We start from the raw sequence: 21,480 nt of genomic DNA on the forward strand, positions 1-21,480 counted from the left end.
GGCGATATACTTCTGCTAAAAAGGACATTTTCTGACTTGCATATTGTGACTTTCAGTTCTATGTTTCAAATTTCAAAAGTATTCAGTGCAGTATCAACTCCTGCATCCTACTGGGTACCCAGAAGCTTGTAGCGATGACAACGTGAGATTGAAAAGCTACTCCAACAGATGCTAACTTTATATTAAATCTCTAGGAGCTCACACAGTGTCAAAATATGAAAGACTCTGAAAGGAGGGTATGCAGGGGGATTGTTTCCAGTGTTCCACATTCTCATCCTCATGTTGATTCAACTACAACATGATATCTTCTGTTTGTAGCCACCATTGCACATGAAAATCATAAATATTCAAGGCTCTACGTAATTAAAGATGGTCTCCACTATCAAATAAATCCACTATGAAATGTTTGGGCTACTGACTGCCATGTGCTGTAGCTCTTTTAACATCATTGACACATTCATCCCTGTGCAGTCTCAGCTACCACACGTGCACTCTGGTCCATCCAGGGCCACCATGATGTGACCCAGCTCCTCTGTACAGAAGGATGAAAGTCTCAGGAAAGTGGGCATGTTAGAGCATTCTTTCAACAGACCCTCATTCTCATCCCCATGTGGTGCAAGAGTTAAGAAGATAAAACAACTGTTGATTTCAAACTGGGTATAAAATATAGCTGAAGATTGATTTTTTATAATGTGAACTGCAACATTTTTTAAAAGTGACATGGACTGCAAAGTACTTGGAAACTGACAGATGTTACCATTGGATAGCCATTTAACCTTCAAGCAAGCTGCCCTTAAAAGATTTAAACACTCTACAACAGACGACAGATATTTTTCTTACATTAGCGTTTTTAAATTACCTTAGTTACCGTTCATTTCTATATGGAAAATGTATAACTTTTCCTGGAATGTTAAAAAAGAAACTCAGTTTCAATCAACTTAAACAATGAGAGTAATTTCCTATGAACCATTCATAAGTTTCTTCCCAAAAATTAAACTTCATACTTAACACAAATCTTAAATGTTCATCATGGTTTCTCTGTACACACAGAATTAAATGGAATCCTGTCATTGTTTTGCTATGATCTTTGTTATCCAGGAAACATACTTCACTTCTAAATTAAGTGACTCAGTTTGAACTCCCTGCTGTGGCTTGATGCAAACTGCTAAGTCAACCTTACTCTAAAGTTATCATTACCATTTATTTATTTGGCTGCCACTTTTATGCAAGTGACTTTAAGTGACCTTCACTTAAAAGTATACCCATTTGTACAGCTGGGCATTTTACTGGAGCAATCCGAGTGAAGTACCTTGATCAAGAGTACAACGGCACTGTGCTACCTAGGATATGAACCCACAACCTTCCTGTTGTGAGCTCTAGCTGCTACTTCACAATGCAGCCTCAAACTGGCTAAATGTATATGCTTAAGTTTCTACATGATTGATTCAGAATTTAACCCCAGTCTTAACTGACTTTTATCAGAATATTAAAATCAGTCATGTTCCCCATTACATTAAAGATGTTCAGGACTACAGTATGTCAAACAATGGCATTCCTTTAAAAAGAAGAATCTGGCATAAGTTAAGAATTTTGATCACTATACCCTTACTGTACCTGTAATAATAATACAAATAATATCCCCATTAGTTTAAATAATAGTCATCATCCGGGACAATATACATTTTAATAAATAAACATATATGTTTAGATTTTAAGTTGTACTTTGTGTCTAGGGCCAGTAGAAATTTTGATCGTGCTTAACAGCCTTAATATGTCCTCAAAGCAAATGAAGAGTCCATTATAACAAGATAATAAAAATAAAAAGTCAGCTCTAGATCAGGCATTGCAGATTAAAAAGAAAATCATTGGAAAGCCAAATTAAGCTGCTACACAAAGCATAGCATTCTCTAATTTGCAACCATTCAGTACAGAAACAAAAGCTCATAAAATTGCTTTCAAGTATTGATGGATTACTGCAGGCAACAAAATCATTAAAAATTAAAACCATCAGCCAATGTATAGTATGACGTATGGATGTATATAGAGTTAGGAAGTCAATTTGAAATAAGCAATGATACAGATTTTAAATGAAAAACTTCAGATTAATTGGGTGAGAATAGACATTTGCATTACTTAGGAAGAAGTAAAAGGTTAATTCCATGCTGAAATGAGAAAGAAGGAAACAACATTTCAGCTGTGGAACCTTCTTTGGGTGTGTGATTTCTATGTATTTGCATTACTTAGAATGATAAGACCAACTTGTTTAGTGAAGGCTGTTTATTGTCTCCACCACTTTTTGTCAATAGCACTTAAGAGTATTTGTATTGCAAGTAAAGTTTGTTTGAAATCATAAACCTGATTCTAGCTTTAAAAAGGTAAATGAACTCATACATAACAGAGTTTCATGAATATCTGTAACTAAAGAACTGTTTTTAGCATTGTTACAGAAAAAATTATAATTACTTCTACCAATCCAATGATACTGCTCAGTGCTTGAACAAAGGTAAAGTTCTGCATAAGACAAGTACAACAGAAAATCCAATATAAAAACATGAATTTCTACTGGCCCTAGGTATGTCCCATATTTACTTAGTTTTAAACCTACTTCAGGTACAGCCAGAAAAAGGCCTATATTTTCAGTTAAGGCTGAGGACTGAATGGACAGTACAATACAGAAATGTGCATTTGGCTCCAAAACTAATATGTCCTCCGTGTGGCATAATCTAGTACCAAACTGGCAGCACCCAATAGAGCAGGTTCTTCCAGGTCAGAGGTCATCACCTTTGTGCCCTGTACGGAATTCAGTGCCCGCTGGCTAATAATCTGCTTGACAGGGTTCTCGTAGTGTGAAGCCAGGACTCCAGACAAGATGACCAGGGATGGATTCACTGTGTGTAGGATATTGGCAATTCCCACTCCCAGTGCTGTTCCAGCTGTACTCACCACAAAGAAAGAACAGAGTTATATTAATACAGTATTGGAATAATCCTTTGAAACTCCTTTTAATTGCACCACATGATAACCTCAGAAAGACTTTGACAAAGAATAAAAACTGTAAGGAGTCTCAAGCTAAGCAGAAAAGTAAGAATATAGTTTTTTTTTTAATGAATATATGCATCAGCACAAAATTAAATTCACACTTAAGGTCTCATTGGATTTGGCAAACCCACCTGTTTTAAGAATAGCTTCTGCTTTGGAATTTCCCATCTTGGCAGCAGTAATTAGATGGATGGCACTGACAGGATCCTCATTCTTCAAAGACATCCCTTCCACAACAAGTAGGTCCTCTGTACAGGAGTCAAAGAACAACATACTTAAGCAACATATGGTACATCTAGCTAGTAAATCAAGTGTATGTTCAAATAAAACTCTGGGAACAATCAAAAAGTGTAACAGTAATTCAAAACTGGTATAATTACATATCTTCTATTTTAGCCACCACTGCAAAAAATCTTTATTCTGTGCTTCAGCACCATAACATGTACTGAACACACCAACAAATTTGAAGTGTGAGTTTTTAGTATAAAAATTATATTTAATTGCGACTAATTGACTTAAAACTAACACAAAACACAAGAATTATAAAATATTTTCTTTCTTCTTCAAGACAAAGCTTGTGCACGAAGCTATAAGCAGTTACAGAATTTCATTCTGCAGATACTGTAGGTAGCTGTATTTGGGATACAATTTGTTGTTTTACCTTTTGCCTCACTTCATTACACAGTGAAGAATGGCTTGTACAAAACAGTTACTGCTAAAATGTTAAAACTGCAAGAATTTACTGAATCATTTTCTCTAGATTTGTTGTTTTGGAACTCTGTAAACTACACTGTACATTTGTTTAAGCTGCCGCTCTGCTTTGACACACACTTGTCAAAGTGGAAATTCAGACGTCCTGGTACGAAGCCTAATATTAAGCAGTGAGGATTCCCTTGCCTGAAAGTGATGTGTGTGGGGTGGTGGGACTGGACGATCTGCCATGAAAGTAAAATTGTTGGGACTTTCAGGCAAACAGCAACGTAGGAAACAAAGGACATTAATATAGTCAAACTTTAATATTATCAACACTTTTATCCAAAAAGAATACCATGAAATCATTCAAATGATTCCTTTTTCCTATCATACATCTGAAGAAGCTAGTTTTTTAGAAAAAAATTAGGTACTTAATTCCAGTTGGACACAAAAGGGATTTAAGTATCAAAAGCATTTTGAATATATGGCCTGTCGAATTTAAATCAAAGGATGTTAAATTAAAATGGTAAAAAAAAAGACCTTATTTAGAATATTGTGTACAATTTTGGGCATCCTGTTTTTAAAAATATAGCTGCTCTGAATGCAGTCCAAAGAACAGCAAATCAGATGCAGTCCAACATTTAAAGAAATATCCTACACGCCAAACAAAGCAGAAACCATTTTAGTTAAATAAGGCAGAATATTTAGGCTCCTGACCGTCGTGTAGTTTCTTGGCTTCTCTCTGGAGTGCCATCCCCGACGCGTACGCCTCTATGCAGCCTCGGCTACCACACATACACTCTGGTCCATCCAGGGACACCATGATGTGGCCAAGCTCTGCTGCACAGAAGGTGCTACCATGAATGAGTTCGCTGTGCTGGATGATGCCACCGCCAATACCTAGAGAAAGGAAGTTTGTCAATATAAACAGTAACATTGCTGTACCTGGATTTCCCTAATTACATCATATGACTTGTAGAAAGATTACCGAGTGTACACAAGCAATGTAATCAGACTACACATTTTATAATCATTACAAAATAAAATACTTTTTTGAAATTTACAAATTATACAAAGAATAACAAGGGGGGAAAGCACAATGACAATAGGGGAGCATTGAGTATTTGCTACTTGTATTTATTAAAACAGTAGTGTGATATTCAATATAAATGCAATGATGATGAAGGGACCTGATCCATTTGTTCAAAATACTCAGAGGTACTGACAGTCAACCCAGTGACCTTCTTCAGTATGAACAGTGAAACATAAACCAGAGTCAAAGTTCACTGAAATCTGAGAACAGCAGGCACTTCTTTACACACAGAGTTGTGGGAGTATTTAGCAGGCTAATCAGCTATGTCATTGAGGCCAAAACCCCAGATTCTTTTAAGAAATGGCGGGATTAATTCAAGATCCTCAAATCAATTAAATACTAATTACCAATGGACAACTATGCACTTTCAGGCAAACTCAGATTAAACACTATAACAAGCTTTGCTATGTAATATTATTATTATTATTATTATTATTATTATTATGCTCAGGCCAGTCATGCGTATGCATATCTAAGGAAGTGGACAGTATGGCACAAATGTTTATAAACGTATGCAAGTGTGCCACAGGAAGGAAAAGGTTGAGAAACACTGCTGAGTTCCATTAGGGTACAGTGCCACCTGCAGGCAAATGTTTACTTTTTCTATTCCATGATCCCATGTGTAAACCTTCATATTGTCAAACTAATGCTCAAGTAAAGTTGTGTAGTTAAAAGACTTACTCTTATGTGGATCAAATGGTACTTTTTCCAACGTGTTACTATAGACCAGATTCTGAGATTTAATTAGCTCATTTTACAAAATCCATACACAATGTGATTTTTAAACCCTATTTTAAACCCTATGTTTGTATGGCAGATGTATTTCTATACAAAAAAGGCTCTAATCTGACAGCAAAAAAAAACACACGCTACCCATGTATTTCTACTCTCCTCTTCCTTGAATCTCAGATCCTTCAAGATAAAGTATGTATATACAAAGTTCACTTCACGATTTATGTTTTTTTATACACGATGTGCAAATGTCTTGGAATGTTTTTTTTATTCCTTGAGAAATCTTAAGTGAGCAACAGCCTGTCTGAAAAGGCCTGGGAACCACAAATAAGGAGATGGGAGTGGAGTATATTTCACAACTATATTAACAATGCTTTATTCACTACACTGACTATATAAAGGTTACAAACAAGAATACGCCATTTGGCCCATCTAACCTCTTTGGTAGTTAGTAGCTCATTGATCCAAAGATCCAGCCATTTCTTGAAGGAAGCCAGGGAATCTGTTTCAACCACATGGCTGGGTAACATGTTCCATATCCCCACAGAGATTTTAAAGAGAAAGGTCAAGCTTCATTAGCCTCTTAAAGTATTGGGACAGCCAAGTCAAAACTGCTATTTACTGCATATTACTGCAAGTAATATGTATTTGTACTGATGAGATTAATATAAATATGTACAATACATTTTATTTTTATTTGACTATTTTTATTTGATCATATTAGAACAAAAAAATGTTCAACCCAGTGGTTACAAGTATTGATTGAAAGTGAAAAACTCCACCATTAGCTATGGCAGTCCCAGGATTCAATTAGGGATTGTGCACATAAAAACCAACAACAGGAACAGTTCAAAATGCAGGAGGAGTCTTTATTATTTCTGAGCTGACTTGAAGGTGTAATACATTTGAAGACTTTGAGAGAAGCTCCCTCCTGCTCCTTTGCCTCCTCCGGCCCTCCTAATCCACAAGCTTTTCAAACAACTTCTTACGAACTCAACTACCCCAAGTATTGTTCAAGACCTTTTTTATAACAAACACACCACTCATTAAACCCATATGAGACTGTGGACACTAACATTTCTCCAGTAATCTAAAAATTACATAATTACCACGGAACTGGTCTTTTTACAAAAGTTTATATGATCCATAGCACCAGATTTGCTGCCACTGCAGTCCAGTCATGATCCAGCCTGAAAATATTCAGTCATACAGTATATACCTTTGAGGTAATAACTGCATGAAATCTAAAAAACACTAATGTCACCAAATTCCTTGTGTAATCATTTAGCTGCTTTGCAGTCACTTTGTCCTTGCCTATTTCTGTGGCGTTATAACATCCCAAGATGTTTTCTTCCACATGTAAAATGCTTTTTCAACTGGATTTTAAATCTGGCAACATTTTTGGAGGGACAGCAAACTGTGTACACTGGTATGTGCTGCAGTTTAGCTGTTAAATGCATGCAATACATTTTTTCATTCACCTCCACAATATTATGTGTAACGAATGCATCAGCAATGCAAAAAAAGCCTTTTTATCATTGCAAAATTACATAGTTACATAGTTATAGAGTTCCAGTTTGCTCAGTTTCTTGTAATTTAGGGTTGGCAGGAATCATTTTTAATTTAAACTATATGATAACATGTGACAGAGTTACAAAAAGTAGGTGTCATGCAATATCTCACTTTTAAAGTAATAAAAGCATACCTGTGCCTGTTATTATAGTTACAAAGTTCTCGACCCCTCTCCCATGGCCAAATTTCTTTTCTGCTAGGGCAGCACAGTTTCCATCATTGTCGACCCATACAGGCAAATGCAGTTTGTCAGAGATAGGAGTCCTAATGTCCACTGCACTCCACTCCTGGATCAGCTTAGTGGAGTGAAGGACCACACCTTCCTGAGGGTTTACACGACCTCCAGTCGACACACCTGTGAGGCAGCAAAGACGTCATTAATGGCATTAGACAGAGTACAGTACTGTACATTACTACAAAAATATTTATAATGTTACAAAATATTTCACACTAGGTTCATGGAAATATTATTATGGGAAGCCTGAATAACAACTCGGAAGGAAGTATTCACTTGTCTCAGATTCTTGTACCATTGCACATTCCATACACAGATTATACAAACACTTTCTCCCTGCCTGCTAAAAAGGCCAAGATTTTTTTCTCTTATTTTGGACACTCACTTTTACATACATTGTTTTGGCTTACAACAGTCCTTTCAAGGTTTAAAATCTAATATTTGAGGTTAAAAGGAAGGAATAATCTTGATTAAATAAGTTTTGTAGTTAAAAGAAAACCATTATATCACAGTCCAGCGGGCCTGAAACAGTCAATTTAACAAATGGATTGAAGTTCCATTTAAACCATGTCACTTGTCTGATTTGCATTAGTGCCATAGATTTACCTCTTTTTAGCCAGAGTGCTGATGATTCATGGCATTCATAGAAACATGTATACAGATAAATAACCATTAGCGCCTTCAATCTGAGATAAGAAATAACACTCTGGAACTCTTACCAAAACTGACAAAATGTAAAGCTTTAAGATTCAAAATTACATTTAAACTGTGCATCCTGAATTACTGTTCATATTACAGACTACTATAGGCTTCATACAAGACCAATTTATAACAATATGGTATAATGGTTATCCACTTTAAATTAAATTAACACAAGTTAACACTTTAATTGAAATTGAAAAACATCTGTTGTTTGAGCAGTTCTTGCTCAGATGAGGAGGTCACAGTTTCAATATCAAGTCTTCATTTATGGTTTTTTTTTTTAACCCATTATCCCCGCCCAACCATCTTCCTCCCTTGCCACAGAGCACCTCAAGATACCCCATCAGATACCAATATTGAATCGCATGGTAAATAATATTTTGATGGCCTTCATCACTGGATCTATGCAATGGAATGCTCCATATGCACATTAAGAAAGGAGAGGTCCTACTGATAGAAGGGAAGGAAAAGTGGAGGTAGCCAACATTAAGCGACCATCCTCTTAGAAGCAGTAATGAAAGTCAGAAATTTAAGCATCTGTTGCACAGACTGCCACGAATTATCATCCAATAAGAAAAATAGTGGTATAAAAGAATACTTCTCCTCAAAACAAGACAGAATTGAAAAGAATCCTTTACTGTTTTCCAAGAGCAAACACCACATTTGGGGGTGTCAGTAAGACTCAATGGACAGCTAAACAATAAAACATCTTGGAACATGCAAGCATGAATCTATAATTGTTCTATGATTTGATTCCTTTGCAGCTTCTGATAACCCGGACATCACAAAAATACAGCAAAACATTAGGCTAAGACTGTTTCAGCACACCATACATCTATTAACAAATACCAGTCAAAAGTTAAAAGCTTCACTTGACTGAAGAATGTATGGAGCACTTTTACTAAAGGTTTTAGTTTGGTGCAGTGATTTATGAATTCTGAAAATGCTATTTCTCAGCTATTCATATGCTTTTGAACCCATTTATTTAAATGTTTAATTCCTTTAATACTGCTACAACACTGCCTACTTATGTTCTCTTACAACAGAAACCACATTAACTTTAAAAGGGTTTTATATATTGTTTTAAAATGTTTGTTTGCAAGATGGTGAAAACTAAAATGAACATGAGCAAATGTACTGTATCAAAATGTATAATGTTTGTAGGTTTTTAACTTACCCACTCCAAGAATTCTGCAGTTTATACTCATGGCATCAATAACAGCATCTGTACACATCTTCAGGATCAACTCGATTCTAGCTTCATAGGTTTTTGGGTTTGCCTGCGTGTATTTCTTCACTATCGACCCCTAACATGAAGATAATATAAACCTTTGATAAATTATTTAAGAAAGCTGGAAGAAATGAAACCAAACAAAGTCAGAAATAAATGCTGAAACGTTTACAGCATCATTGTGAATTGTCATAAAACATTGTGTTAAATGCATATCCACCTTTTGATTAGTTTAATTTAATTTCTGAAAATTCAATTATTTTTATTATAAAGACTTGATTTAATAAGACAGAAAATCATAAAGTTATGTTAACTTAAAAGAAAAAGACTTCGAAGTCATGTTCTAATAGAAAAAAAGAGTATACATCTTAAATACTTTAAAGAACTATTCCTATAATTTATTTTTTTATTACAATTAAAAGTCACCTACAGTACATGCCAAGAGGCAATTCAAATTCCCGAGGGAAAACATTTTACTACTCCATTAAAGCTTATATGGTAAATAGATTTCTTGGTTCAGTTTATCAATGCAATAAACTGAGGAAACAATATACTGTGGTCAGTCACACCTAGGAATGTCTGTGACTACCATGTACCCTAACAGCCTGCAATCTAGGCATCAATTAACACAGAGATCTCACAAATGCTTGAGGGACAGCAGTGAACTGAATCTAGGAGGCCTGCAACAAGTTCGAACTGGTCTGCTGTGGATGTTGCTGTTGAACAACACTATTACTTATGTCACTCCAGCCTAGCTTTTTTCCTTCTGCTTTGTATCACTGTCCTTCTGAAAATAATTTTTTGTCGGAGTTTTAGATCTGAATCACGTTTTCTTCCTAGATTTGCCAGTACTTGGCTTAATCTATGTTCCCATCAGCCTTGACAAACTTCCCAGTCCCTGCTGATAAGAAACAGAATTATAATATAAAGCTGCCACCACCATCCTCGACAGTAGTGCTGACTGAGTGATGCACTATGCTAGGTTTACATCAGAAGCAGCACTTTGTATTTACACCAGGACATTCCAATTTTGTGTTGTCTGATTACAAAACCTTGCCATGTTTGCCGTATCAGTTAGGTGCTTTGTTGCTAACCCCACACGGGATGTGTATTTCAGTTCATGCAAGATATTTGTTTCCCTATGGACATTTTCTCCCATCTCGGAGAGATGTATTTATTCTGAAAAAAACTATTTTTTGCACAGACGTCACACTCGTTTGTGTCGCTCGTTAAAGTAATTTTGTGAACCAAACAATTTATTTTAAAGATTTGAATACTTGCTTAACAAAACTTTTAATTAGAAGAAAACCAGAAATCACTAGATTCTTTCTCTTTATTTTTTGCTTTGATTCTATGAAGTAGATTGGGCATGCAACAGATTTTAAAAGTACTTCAAAGTATTATGACTGCAAAGTATAGAGCTAGAATGTGAAAATTGCATAAGGGTCTGAATACATTTGCAAAGCATTGTATATATACAGTATCTTCTCCATTTACTTTGCGTGACATTCCTTATACTTAAAATGACCAAAGCTGCACAATTAGAATTCTATCCTCAAGTTTTAAGAACATTGATATAACCCTGTCTATTAAAAATAAAATAAATGAACCTAATCTTTTTTTATTAGAAGGGTTACAGCAGTAATCTGAAATTAGAGGGACAAAAACTGCAAACGTGTTATGCTAAACTTCTTAAAGCAGAGAGATGAAGACTTTGCCCATACTTTCATGCTGACTATGGCCACTCGGAGGTTGGTGCCCCCCAGATCCACAGACAGGGCGCTCTGTGTCTCCAGGATGTGGTCAATATCCTGAGAAATGCAATCCTTCACTGGTGGGAAACAGAATGTCTTCTGCAATGGTTCATCCAGGTCAATAGTTTTTAAAAACTTCAGGATCCGGGTAACTGCATTGCCATCTCCATATATCTTTGAGCTGAGAGACACAGCAGAATATTCATGTCAGTAATAAGCAGTGCTCTGAGATGCGTTTATGATGAGTCCACAAAATTAGTATCATTCTTTTTCATCATTTTAATTCACGAGGAATGACAGCAGCTGAAAGCTTGGGAGAAATTAGAATCGTTTATTGTGATGTGGAGATTTGGCGTAACCCGCTTGGCTGAGGGCCAACCTCCCGGCCGTTGGACGGGGAGGATAGGACCCCCATGCAACCAATAGGGTAGCTGCAAAGGTGGAGAGGGGGTGGAGGAGGGATGCAGAAAACGAACGAGGAAGAGGAGAGGGTGACGTTTGATATTTATGGAGACCGGTTGCTTACGTCAGGATTAGTGAGAATTGCAGCAGCTGTGTCGAATGAGCGTGGCTGCCTTCATTCCTCCCGAACTTTCATTAAAAACTCCATTTAAAATGATGAAAGGTTATACACCCCAGAGTCTTAGTCTTTTCTCTCTCATTGGAATTTAAAATGGTAGGGAGAGAATGTCTCATTCTTTACTTCATTCTTTTTTAATTTTGTTACTTATCATTATTTTTGGATTTGTCTGCATTACACCCATGAGTGAGCAAATTATACTTTTATAACAAACACCCTTTGAATAGCATGTATACCTTAAATTAATCATTCATACAACAAAACATGAGACTTGAATAATCCTTGATATTCTAAAGGGTAGGCATTGATATAGCACTTAAGAACACAAGTAAAGGTTACAAACGAGAGGAGGCAAATGTAATTCTTAACTTTTTAAATTCCCCATCTCTGGAAAACTTAGCTAGCAAGTAATTATTTATTTCAAGTCTTTTTTAAACATTTAAACTAAAAATATATTTCAGAAACATAAAAGAACAATATAAGGGGAAAGAACAAGAAAAACCTCTTGCCAAAGAGGAAACAGGAGGACTTGCGTATGTATCTAAATAAATTGCTGTCTTGCAGCAGGGCTCAGATTTCCTAGATTATAATGTGGCTGCCAGAGAACCTGCCACAAAAGTGTACAATCAGCAGGGAGGTCTGTATTCAAACTGAATTAAGTACCCTTGGCCTGAATTGCTGATGAAGATATCTGTGGTGCAGCTCAGGGGCCTGAGCAAGTCCCTATTGGAGGGTGATGACAAGCCATCTTCCAGTCACTTCCAGGAGAGAAGTGTTCTGATACCAAACAGTTTCACAGCCACAGCCTGCTGGAGGATGCCTTAACAGCACCTGTGTCCCATGTTCTGTTTATATAAGGGGGAAGACATGGGCAAGCAACAAGAAGGCTTTCTGGCAGACAGCAGTCTATTTCTATTGTGACAGCAGTATAGATTTTCTCCACCACAGGTCCAAAAGGTGCAGACCAGAAAGATTGGAACATTAAAGAAAGTTTCCTTGTCTGCCTCAGATACTCTAGACTAAGAAAACTGTAACTGTCTACAAAAAGGAGAGTCTGAAGAATAATTTGAACATTTTCACATTTCCCTCCCTCATACATTATGAATGGCATAAATCCCACCTTATGGCAGTTTTTCTCTCTCTGGGAAACCACACCTTGAAAACTCTAAATGATAACAGGACTAACCAGTATAACACGGAAAAAGACTACAATTTACTTTTCAATACTGACTTCTGTCACGAGGTATAAAGGTAAATATTGTAAAACCTCTTTAAAAGTTCAGAATAAAGAAATGTTACAATACAAGGAGTCACACCTACTTCTGTGAAAAGATGCTGTTAGCATTTACCCTAAAGAAAACTGATGGGATGAGTCACTAAACAGTAGGTAACCTCAAAGGAAATATTTATTTTCTATTTTAGGGTGTTTATGTATTTTCAGAGCACCTACCATGGATACCGCTTCCCAAACTGCAGTTCCAAAGCATGATAGATTTTATTCTGAGTGTCCGCGTCCCTTACATGAAGAACATTTTCACCTGAAAAGCAAAAAGCAGTACAACAGCTAACAAATGCACACAATTTAAAATTATAAGATTATTTTGGAAATTTAGGATACTATTCTTAATTTAAGTAATTTAAGTACATTTTGTATCTTTGCCACTAATTGTTTCAGGTTATACCATATAGTCTGTATAATGAAAACTATTTTTGGTCATGTTTTTCAATCATTTAAATTAAACATTTGACATCATAACCTTCATATTAAATATTCTGAGTAATTTTGACTGTTGTAACAAACACAATCCTAAAATTTGTCAATGATTATTTCCCGTATGTTTCAACTACCTCTTTGAGGACAGGATTGCTGTAGGGTTTACACGTATGCGTTTAGGTATGTGTTGGCAACAGATTAAGGCCTACAAATATATCTGCATTCTTAATCATAAAGCAAGTACACTAAAGTATTTACGCAATAGAAGAGAATAGCCCACTCCTGACCTATATTGATATATTACACATCAAATCCAACCTGTTTCTCTTCCGGTCTGCCGGGTCCCGAGATTAATCACTGGTGTACCGAAAGCCCCAGCTTCCCGCACTCCGCAGCTGCTGTTGCCAATCATGCAGCCCGCATGAGCGACCAGCTGGATGAACTGTTCAAAGGGCACATGCTTTACTGCTCGGAAGTTAGGATGCCGCTCGATGCCTTTCTTCCTCATGACTCGGACCATCTCCTTACTGCCTGCGAATGAACCCAGACCGGTGAAGCATGTCACTGTGCTTGGGACATTTGCCAGGGACATTGATTTAAATTATTTTAGAGCAAACTATAAAAAGCGATCACTAGGACTAGCAGATCACTCTGCTATTTCTAGTGTTGGTCTTTAATGAAGCCCCAACGTCAGATTTTATTCAACTGAATCAAAGCCTGCAGGGTGAAAAGTTTGCATTATGCTGAATGCTTATAGTTGGCACTCAGATTAATGACTATTATTGAAATATTTTAATGTATGTAATGATATAATGACTCATGTGCTAAATACAAAATGAAAGGCAATGATGGCTACAACACTAATCCCTATCATTACGCTGTTGCTGAACAAGTCTAGAATTTATGTTGAGTTTAACACTCAGTCTGATGTCCAGCCCTGTATTTCAACACCTTTGACTACAAAGCCTTTTTGGTTATTTTAAAAGGAATGTATATAGATATGCAGAATACTTATTTGATAATTCCTCTGTTCCATTACCCACAGAAAAACAAAAATACAAGTTAACTGTATGAATGTGTGGAATAGTGAAGGAATAAGGTGTATGTATTTTGGGATGTATTTTGCTGGGGTCATGTTACACTCAGGTTACTTTGGAATCAGATCAAGGTCCTGGTGCATCTGGCATTCTCTGGGAGTGCTACCGTTCCTGAACAGCACACATGGCAAAATACATTATTCCATTTATATTGTGGTTTGTAACAAACTTCATCCTGCACTGCTCTTTAATATGCAATTAAAAAGAATTTCAATATAAAATATATTACTATCACTCCACATAATACACAATAGGGCATACTGGGAACATTTATCAATGCTTTTGCATTACAAATTTGGTTTGAACCTAACTTTTGGCTGTACAGAAATGAAAAAAATCACCTTTTAAAGATCATTACTTTGTTTTCACAGATACTGACAAGTGTTAACTGGATTAAATATATGTAAGTGTTGGAGCTTTTATATATTTAATTGCATGTGATTCTTATACAACTAATCTGCATTTTTCTACTTTTCTACTTTAGTTCTATAACTACTAGACCTAACAATCATAATTAAGTCCTTCAAAGGAGATCAGACTTGTTTTTATGACAAATATAATAGTCATTTACTAAAAGTATTTTTAAAGAGTTATGAAGTAAAATTAATTTTAGTTTCTATAGATAAAATACAGCCAAACATGTTTAAGGAGAGAAAATCATTTGAACACAGCCTAAGGAACATATTTTATATGAGCCTGTAAAATGAAGTATTTGTGTGGTTGTACTGACTCCATTATAACTTCTTTCCTGCAATGTGATTCAAATGCTTTTAACATTTGAAAACACTTTTCACAGTTTTGGTTGCAGTTATCTGATGGACAGACTCACCTGCATCAATGTTAGGGAAGAGAATCAAAGTTCTTTTATTAAAGGAAATGAGGGCATCCAGGGTGAGCTCATAGAGCTTAATTGAGTTTTTAATATCAGTTGTGACAGGGTGCTGCAGAGCCACAATGTAGTTCTGTTCTTTTACATTTTCTCCTGTTGAGCAAAAATAAACACTGTTGTGAGGATGGTTCATACAACTGTTGGATTATGGGGGTAAGATGTAGACAAACTCTGGACAGTTTTTACAAGTCTGCCATAATGCCTCCTACATCTTCATGGGTCTGGCCAGTGAGCATATGAGCAAGCAGATACCTGGGATCTCTCAAGTCGAAGGTAATAAGCTTCTTTTTCATGATCAATATATTAACTCAACATATAAACCTTGTGTCTACTACAACTAGTGACTGTACTCTTCAAGGAACAGGATAATTTTTTTATGTTCCTTAATTCCGACAGATCTCATAATCCACAAATTAAAAATCTATGCAGATTTTCACAGTATAACCTACCTAGCCAGTTTTGGATGATGTCCATGTAGTCGTCTCTGTCACGTGCAGACAGCAGCTTGTCATAGGATGGGCAGCCTGCCAGCAGGATACGGCTGTGGTCCTCACACATGGCGATGAGATGCTGCTCGGCACTGCGAGTGCAGCAGGCATGGTAGTGAGCCAGTTTGGAGATGGCATGGCGGATGGAGTCGTCGATGGTGCCACTCACCTCTCCCCCCTCCACATGCAGGATGCGGATGTTCATGAGCGCAGCAGCAGTGGCCAGAGCCAAAGCATCAAAGCGGTCACCATGAACAATTAGCACATCCGGCTGCAGGCGGTGAAGCACATCAGGCAGCTTGACCAAGGCCAGACCAACCGACTCTACCATGGCTGCCTCATCCTCTCCACGCACAATAGTGTGGAGCTTAGAGCTGATGTCAAAGTCATCCTGCTCGATCATCCGATAAGTGTTGCTGAGAGACAGAGAAAGAGGAGTATGTAGAATTTAATCATTACAGACTTAACAGCTAGCAAGTGTACTTTTAATTTATCTTTGTGTGGCACAGAATACATTTATTTCAACACACTGAGCATGGAATCCTAAACTGCACGACAATAATGGATTTGCATACAATCGCAATGTTTAGAGCCCTTTGGAGGTTTTAAAAGCATATCACTACTGTATTTTACAATTAAAAATATATATATATATAATACAGACCTGTCTTAGGAGTACAGGAAGAAAACTTTTATCCTCTGGACTGGAAAATAAAGTATTTGTCTCCGTTTCAAACACTTCAACACTACTTAACAGAATAGTCTTAAGAATAAGAATACAATTGGAAGTTTAGTGTGATAGTTTATAGTATGATTCATGCAGATCTGCCAGATATGCTACAATTAGGCCATTCAAGTTAGCATAATACTACAGTTAATCAGAAATTTAATGATTAACCAAAGAAAGAAATGGCATGTTCACAATTTGGATGTAGAAGTATCAAGCAGAGAAAGTAGTTTAGCAGTCAATTCTACAAGAAACAAAGTAAATGTACACTTTATTGTCTGCTTGTGTCCTAAATGAAAACTACCCACATATACCCATAACTACCCATGGGTATATACCCATGAAACTAGACAATACTCAAAAGCAGTGGTGGGAGATACCTGAGGTAACTGATAATATCAGAATATCGCCAGAAAAGAAACAAGATGGATACTAACACAAAATGGAGTTCTTATAATCAATACTTTTACTTACAGTATAATTATCTCTGTACCACATTCCATTTTGATAAATACAGAATATATTAAAATGTCTACAGAGGGCATGCAAAATAGAAGAGAAGATCATCGCCATCGGCTGCTAATAAACTTTTTATTGTTGTTCTTAAACTTTCTGTGTTGTATTCACCCAGAGATTAGCAGTGCCTGAGTGAAATGTAATTCTCAATAGCTGTGGGCATGCTTCATCTTTTGTCTGATTAATCATGAAATCTCCATGTTCAATAAAATGTTTACGTATTGCAACATTATTTTACTTGAACCTCTTCAAACATCTTTAAGATTTTGGTTTTGTGTTGTTTTATGATCTGCAAACCTACCAATGCAATCACCTAGGATCAAATCAGGCACATCACATGGCAGAGATTGAATGACATTATAAATGCAGTTAACCACATTTATTTAATTTGCTTCTGAATAAATGTACACAACGGTTATGAATATTTGCGAGAATTCACTGGGTAGATATTGCTGATATTGTCAAAAGCTCAATATCTGGCAAACAAGTTTATCCTGCACTGTGACTTTTCTGCACCATCTTTCGCTGATGCACCAACACCTCCCCACTGTGTTTCCTATTACTGTGTTATCCCTGTCCAGTCTGAAGGAGTCCAAATCTGTGTAGGTTAGCCAAGTCCCTATAAAGGCCAAGACTTGACTGGAAGACTGGAAGCTGACTGGAAGGCAAAGTCAACTTGACTGGAAATAAACTCACACTGGACATTACAAATCAAAAAAATTAACAAAACACATTAACAACCTACTGTACTGCCCGTTGATACAAGAGCAGTGCCCTAGGAGTTTGACTGGTGTTCATCACAGCATAGTCTATGCATCAGGATGGCATCCCCATCTCTCCGAAATGAATTAAGCAGTATTGAAAAGTTTCAGCTCTGTTCACCGAGAGGTTAGCAGTACATGAGTAACATGTAATTCTCAAGAACTGTGCCCATAATACTACAATCGTTTCATCAATCTCTATATTCAATAGTACAAGTATGAATTTTTGACCCATTTAACCTGAATCTCTTTACACCTCTAACATTTTGGCTTTGTGTTATTATTGATTTTGAACTACTTTGTAGTAGACTAGAAACTATCAGAGAAACAACATGGCCCCAAATTGATGGTATCATGGTGCAATACTGGTATCACTACTGTCATCCACTACTACTCAAAGGACCAATATTTATTTTTCCGATTCCCGTCTTTAGTCAAGTCCAACTGTTTAATTCCTTTCTTTGTTTCAGAGTATTTTTAAATATTAATATATGAATGTAATTCATAATGGGTCTTTAGCAGTTTAACATTATTTTCAGCTTCTAATTCATTAATCATTTTATAACCTTATAGGTAGTGATCAGTACAGCTGTAAGCTCACTAAAATGTTCTCACTGCCCTTGAGCCCTGGGCTCAGTTCTGATCTGGGCCACCTGCTCCGTGGAGACTACATGTTCATCACATGGCTGCATTGTTTTTTTTCCCAGGTGTACCAATTTCTTTCTACTCGCCAAAGACATGTTTCTTAGGTTAATTGGGGTCTCTGAATTGTCATTTGTGTGTGCCTGTGCAACGTAGGTACATGGGATAGACTCTAGGTTACAATGACCCTTGGCAAGCAACCAGCAAATTTCTGATAATAGTCATTTTACCCTATAAACCACTATTTATTTCACTATTTCACTACAATTTCACTACTTTAGGGGGCTTTGGAACTACACATTTAAAATAACTTCCTTCTACTTTTGTGTCTTCATTAAGGAAACCAGAAAATTGGGCCTGAAAAACAGAAAAATCTTTTATATGAGCTGACAGCTACTTAAACACTCCAATCCCATCTTTCCACAAAATCTATCATAGTAAATAAGTAACTGTACATGTATTGCGATACACTTCAAATGGGGTCATCGACCTTCAAAAGAAGGCTTTAAAAATTATTCACATGCAAGCCCAAAAGAGGCAACAAAGATATCTGAATATACTCAATAGTAACATGTACTTTTATCTCTAATCATCAGTTAAGAAATAGTAACTGATTTGAAAATTCTACCATGTTGTAATATGCCGGCAGACAATGACAGAACTCACATCTGTCATTTTGTGTACATAGTCACATCCGGGATGTAAAACAGCAGAAAGTGAGATAACAGGTGCTCAGCAGGAAATTTGCTTGTCCAAACACTCAAGGCCATGTTATATTTGCAAGTAGGAAAGGTTCACACAGGTTAACAAGGATGCCAAGACTTTGAGAACGTGAGAGAAAGGTGTGCTCTGGGGATGTTAATGGCAGATATGTCTGCCTGTGAAGCCACAGGTCCATTTAGAGTCTACCTATACAACTAGACTCTAGCATCAATATCAACTGACAATAAGAACCCATAAAATAAGCTTCCCATGCTGTGAAAATTAGATTGTCAAAGGGTAGAACATCTCTCACTTTACTTGTTGATACTGTTGTGTTTGCAGTGGCTATCAGGTCTCATACAAGTGTGTCAAGTGTTAACATAAAATGATAAACAGTTATTTCACCATATTCATATTTGCCTTTTAGATCCTGACCCCCCCCCCCCTTCTACAATAAAACTCTGGTAGTGTCTTCCAAATGTAATCAACCTCTTCCAGTGATGTCCTGATTTGATGAATCACAAATTATGTATCAACTTTTATAAAGCGAATATTTGTTTACCTGACGTTTTAACTTGAATGCTCATGCTGAGCACTTCAATGGGTGAAAGAGGTTAAATGTCAAGAAAAACATGTAATCAACACATTACATTTAGATTTTTTTTGCAAAGTATCACCCCTATTGCTATAACGAACCTAATCTGAGTTTAGGTGTACAATATTATTTTGACAAGTCAAACATCAGTTTGCCCCTTCAAACTGAGCAGCTGGTTAAGGTAGGGAAATAGTTAGGGATGCCACCTTGAGGTCAAGGCTACTATGACAGAGCTATAGAGTTCAAAGTTTGTGATGGTATTTGGTGTCCATGAGTCAACAAACCTGGCTTGTATTGGCGAACCCATCTTTGTCCCATTCTAAAACTAGGACAATACATTCACCTTTCAACAGGACTATGACCCAAACCACAAGGCCAAAGCTACACAGAAATATAACAAGGCTTAAGAAGAAGAAAGTAGTCTCCAAGTAATTCAGTAAAAGTCATGACAAAACCTAAGAGACAAACCGGTAGAAAAAACTTGAAAATTGCGGTCAGTTGTCCACCCTATATTATCTACCACACTTGTATATAATTTGATAGCCATTGTAAACAAGTACAAGATGTGCTATTATTTGACAAATTAAATCAACTAAATATTTGACTATTTTATCAATGCTTTTGAAGTTGTATGAAGAATCCATAAAAAAGGAAGTAAAACAAGTTATATTTTAATCTGGAAAGGACTGATAAAAGGTGGAGTGATTAAATAAAAAAAAATCTGCAGAGATGATCTCGGGGGAGTTCATCTTGAATGAAACCTGCCTGGTCCAGACAAACCAGTTTATATAAAACCTCCAACAGAGAGAGTTAGAATTCTGCAAAGATCTTAATTTCCTTGTTAAGTAATAATACAGAGTGGCTGCTGCTACAGATCAATGGATGCTTGTCTTTCTTCAGTAATGGAGCGAGTGTTTTAGGCCAGGTCATGTGATGTTGGTTAGCAGTCCTCTTTAAGGAAAGGAAAAGGAAAAAAAAAAAGTAATGTCCTGCATTTATTGTGAACCCCAGCCTGCTAGAAGACATTCTTCACTACATGATTGAGAGCCTTTGAGCACAGACAGCTACTATCAGCAGAAAAGAGTCTGTTACTTCATTATCTGTCAAAAGTAGCTAGCCACCTACTTAGATGACTTCAGCATCTTTCTGTAAGAAATATGTATTTTATACTTCTATAAAACATTAGAAAACTGAAATCACTAAAATGATTCTATTGTCTTTTTAGCAAGCAAAAACAGTTTCTGAGGGTCAATAACAAGCAAAGAAATCACCTAATGATTTCATGTCTTTAAATCTGTGGCTCAACAATGATTTTGTATTACCTAACACTGGCTCTGTTGTTCCATCTCCAGCATTCTCATGCATCCCTCCTGATACCCATGCCATGTCCTGTCCAAGTTTAATCCTTATATTTTGCCCTAATTCATTGTTCTTTAAAGGTCTTGTGCTTGCCCATGGAATGACATTAAACCAACAGCCTCTGCAACAACAGCTGCAGAAGCTTACTTCCCCTTTTTATCTGCAAATCGCAACTCACCTCATAACTGAAACAGGAACACTGTGAGGTGGACACTGTGCACTATGTTCTTGTTCTACATCCCCTATAACTTGATTTAAGTGTCTACTCAGTAGTGTACATGTGTATGTAGCAAAGCTTAATTAATTTTTTGGACAGTACTATCTGTTGCAATCTGGCTGCAGCCTGGAGAATATGGTTT

General features: G+C 36.6%; 1 protein-coding gene across 3 annotated transcripts in view; it reads right to left on the bottom strand.

The window, feature by feature from the left end:
* Positions 1–1,157: 1,157 nt before the first annotated feature.
* Positions 1,158–21,480, bottom strand: part of gne (glucosamine (UDP-N-acetyl)-2-epimerase/N-acetylmannosamine kinase) — a 36,705-nt gene continuing 16,382 nt past the window's right edge. For 2 of the 3 annotated variants that reach the window (XM_088911305.1, XM_088911288.1), the window contains exons 3-12: positions 15,781–16,235; positions 15,272–15,424; positions 13,664–13,876; positions 13,082–13,169; positions 11,022–11,232; positions 9,244–9,373; positions 7,263–7,484; positions 4,450–4,632; positions 3,171–3,287; positions 2,553–2,933 (exon numbers count right to left, since the gene is read on the bottom strand). In XM_088911305.1, the coding sequence (XP_088767431.1) occupies positions 2,698–2,933; positions 3,171–3,287; positions 4,450–4,632; positions 7,263–7,484; positions 9,244–9,373; positions 11,022–11,232; positions 13,082–13,169; positions 13,664–13,876; positions 15,272–15,424; positions 15,781–16,235 (2,008 nt within the window). In that variant the 3' untranslated portion in view covers positions 2,553–2,697. Of the gene's footprint in view, positions 2,934–3,170; positions 3,288–4,449; positions 4,633–7,262; positions 7,485–9,243; positions 9,374–11,021; positions 11,233–13,081; positions 13,170–13,663; positions 13,877–15,271; positions 15,425–15,780; positions 16,236–21,480 lie in introns of all 3 variants that reach the window. The other variant, XM_088911297.1, reaches the window with a different exon arrangement.

The sequence above is a fragment of the Atractosteus spatula genome, chromosome 1, assembly GCF_055471065.1.
Source record: "Atractosteus spatula isolate fAtrSpa1 chromosome 1, fAtrSpa1.hap1, whole genome shotgun sequence".
Taxonomy (NCBI): domain Eukaryota; kingdom Metazoa; phylum Chordata; class Actinopteri; order Semionotiformes; family Lepisosteidae; genus Atractosteus; species Atractosteus spatula.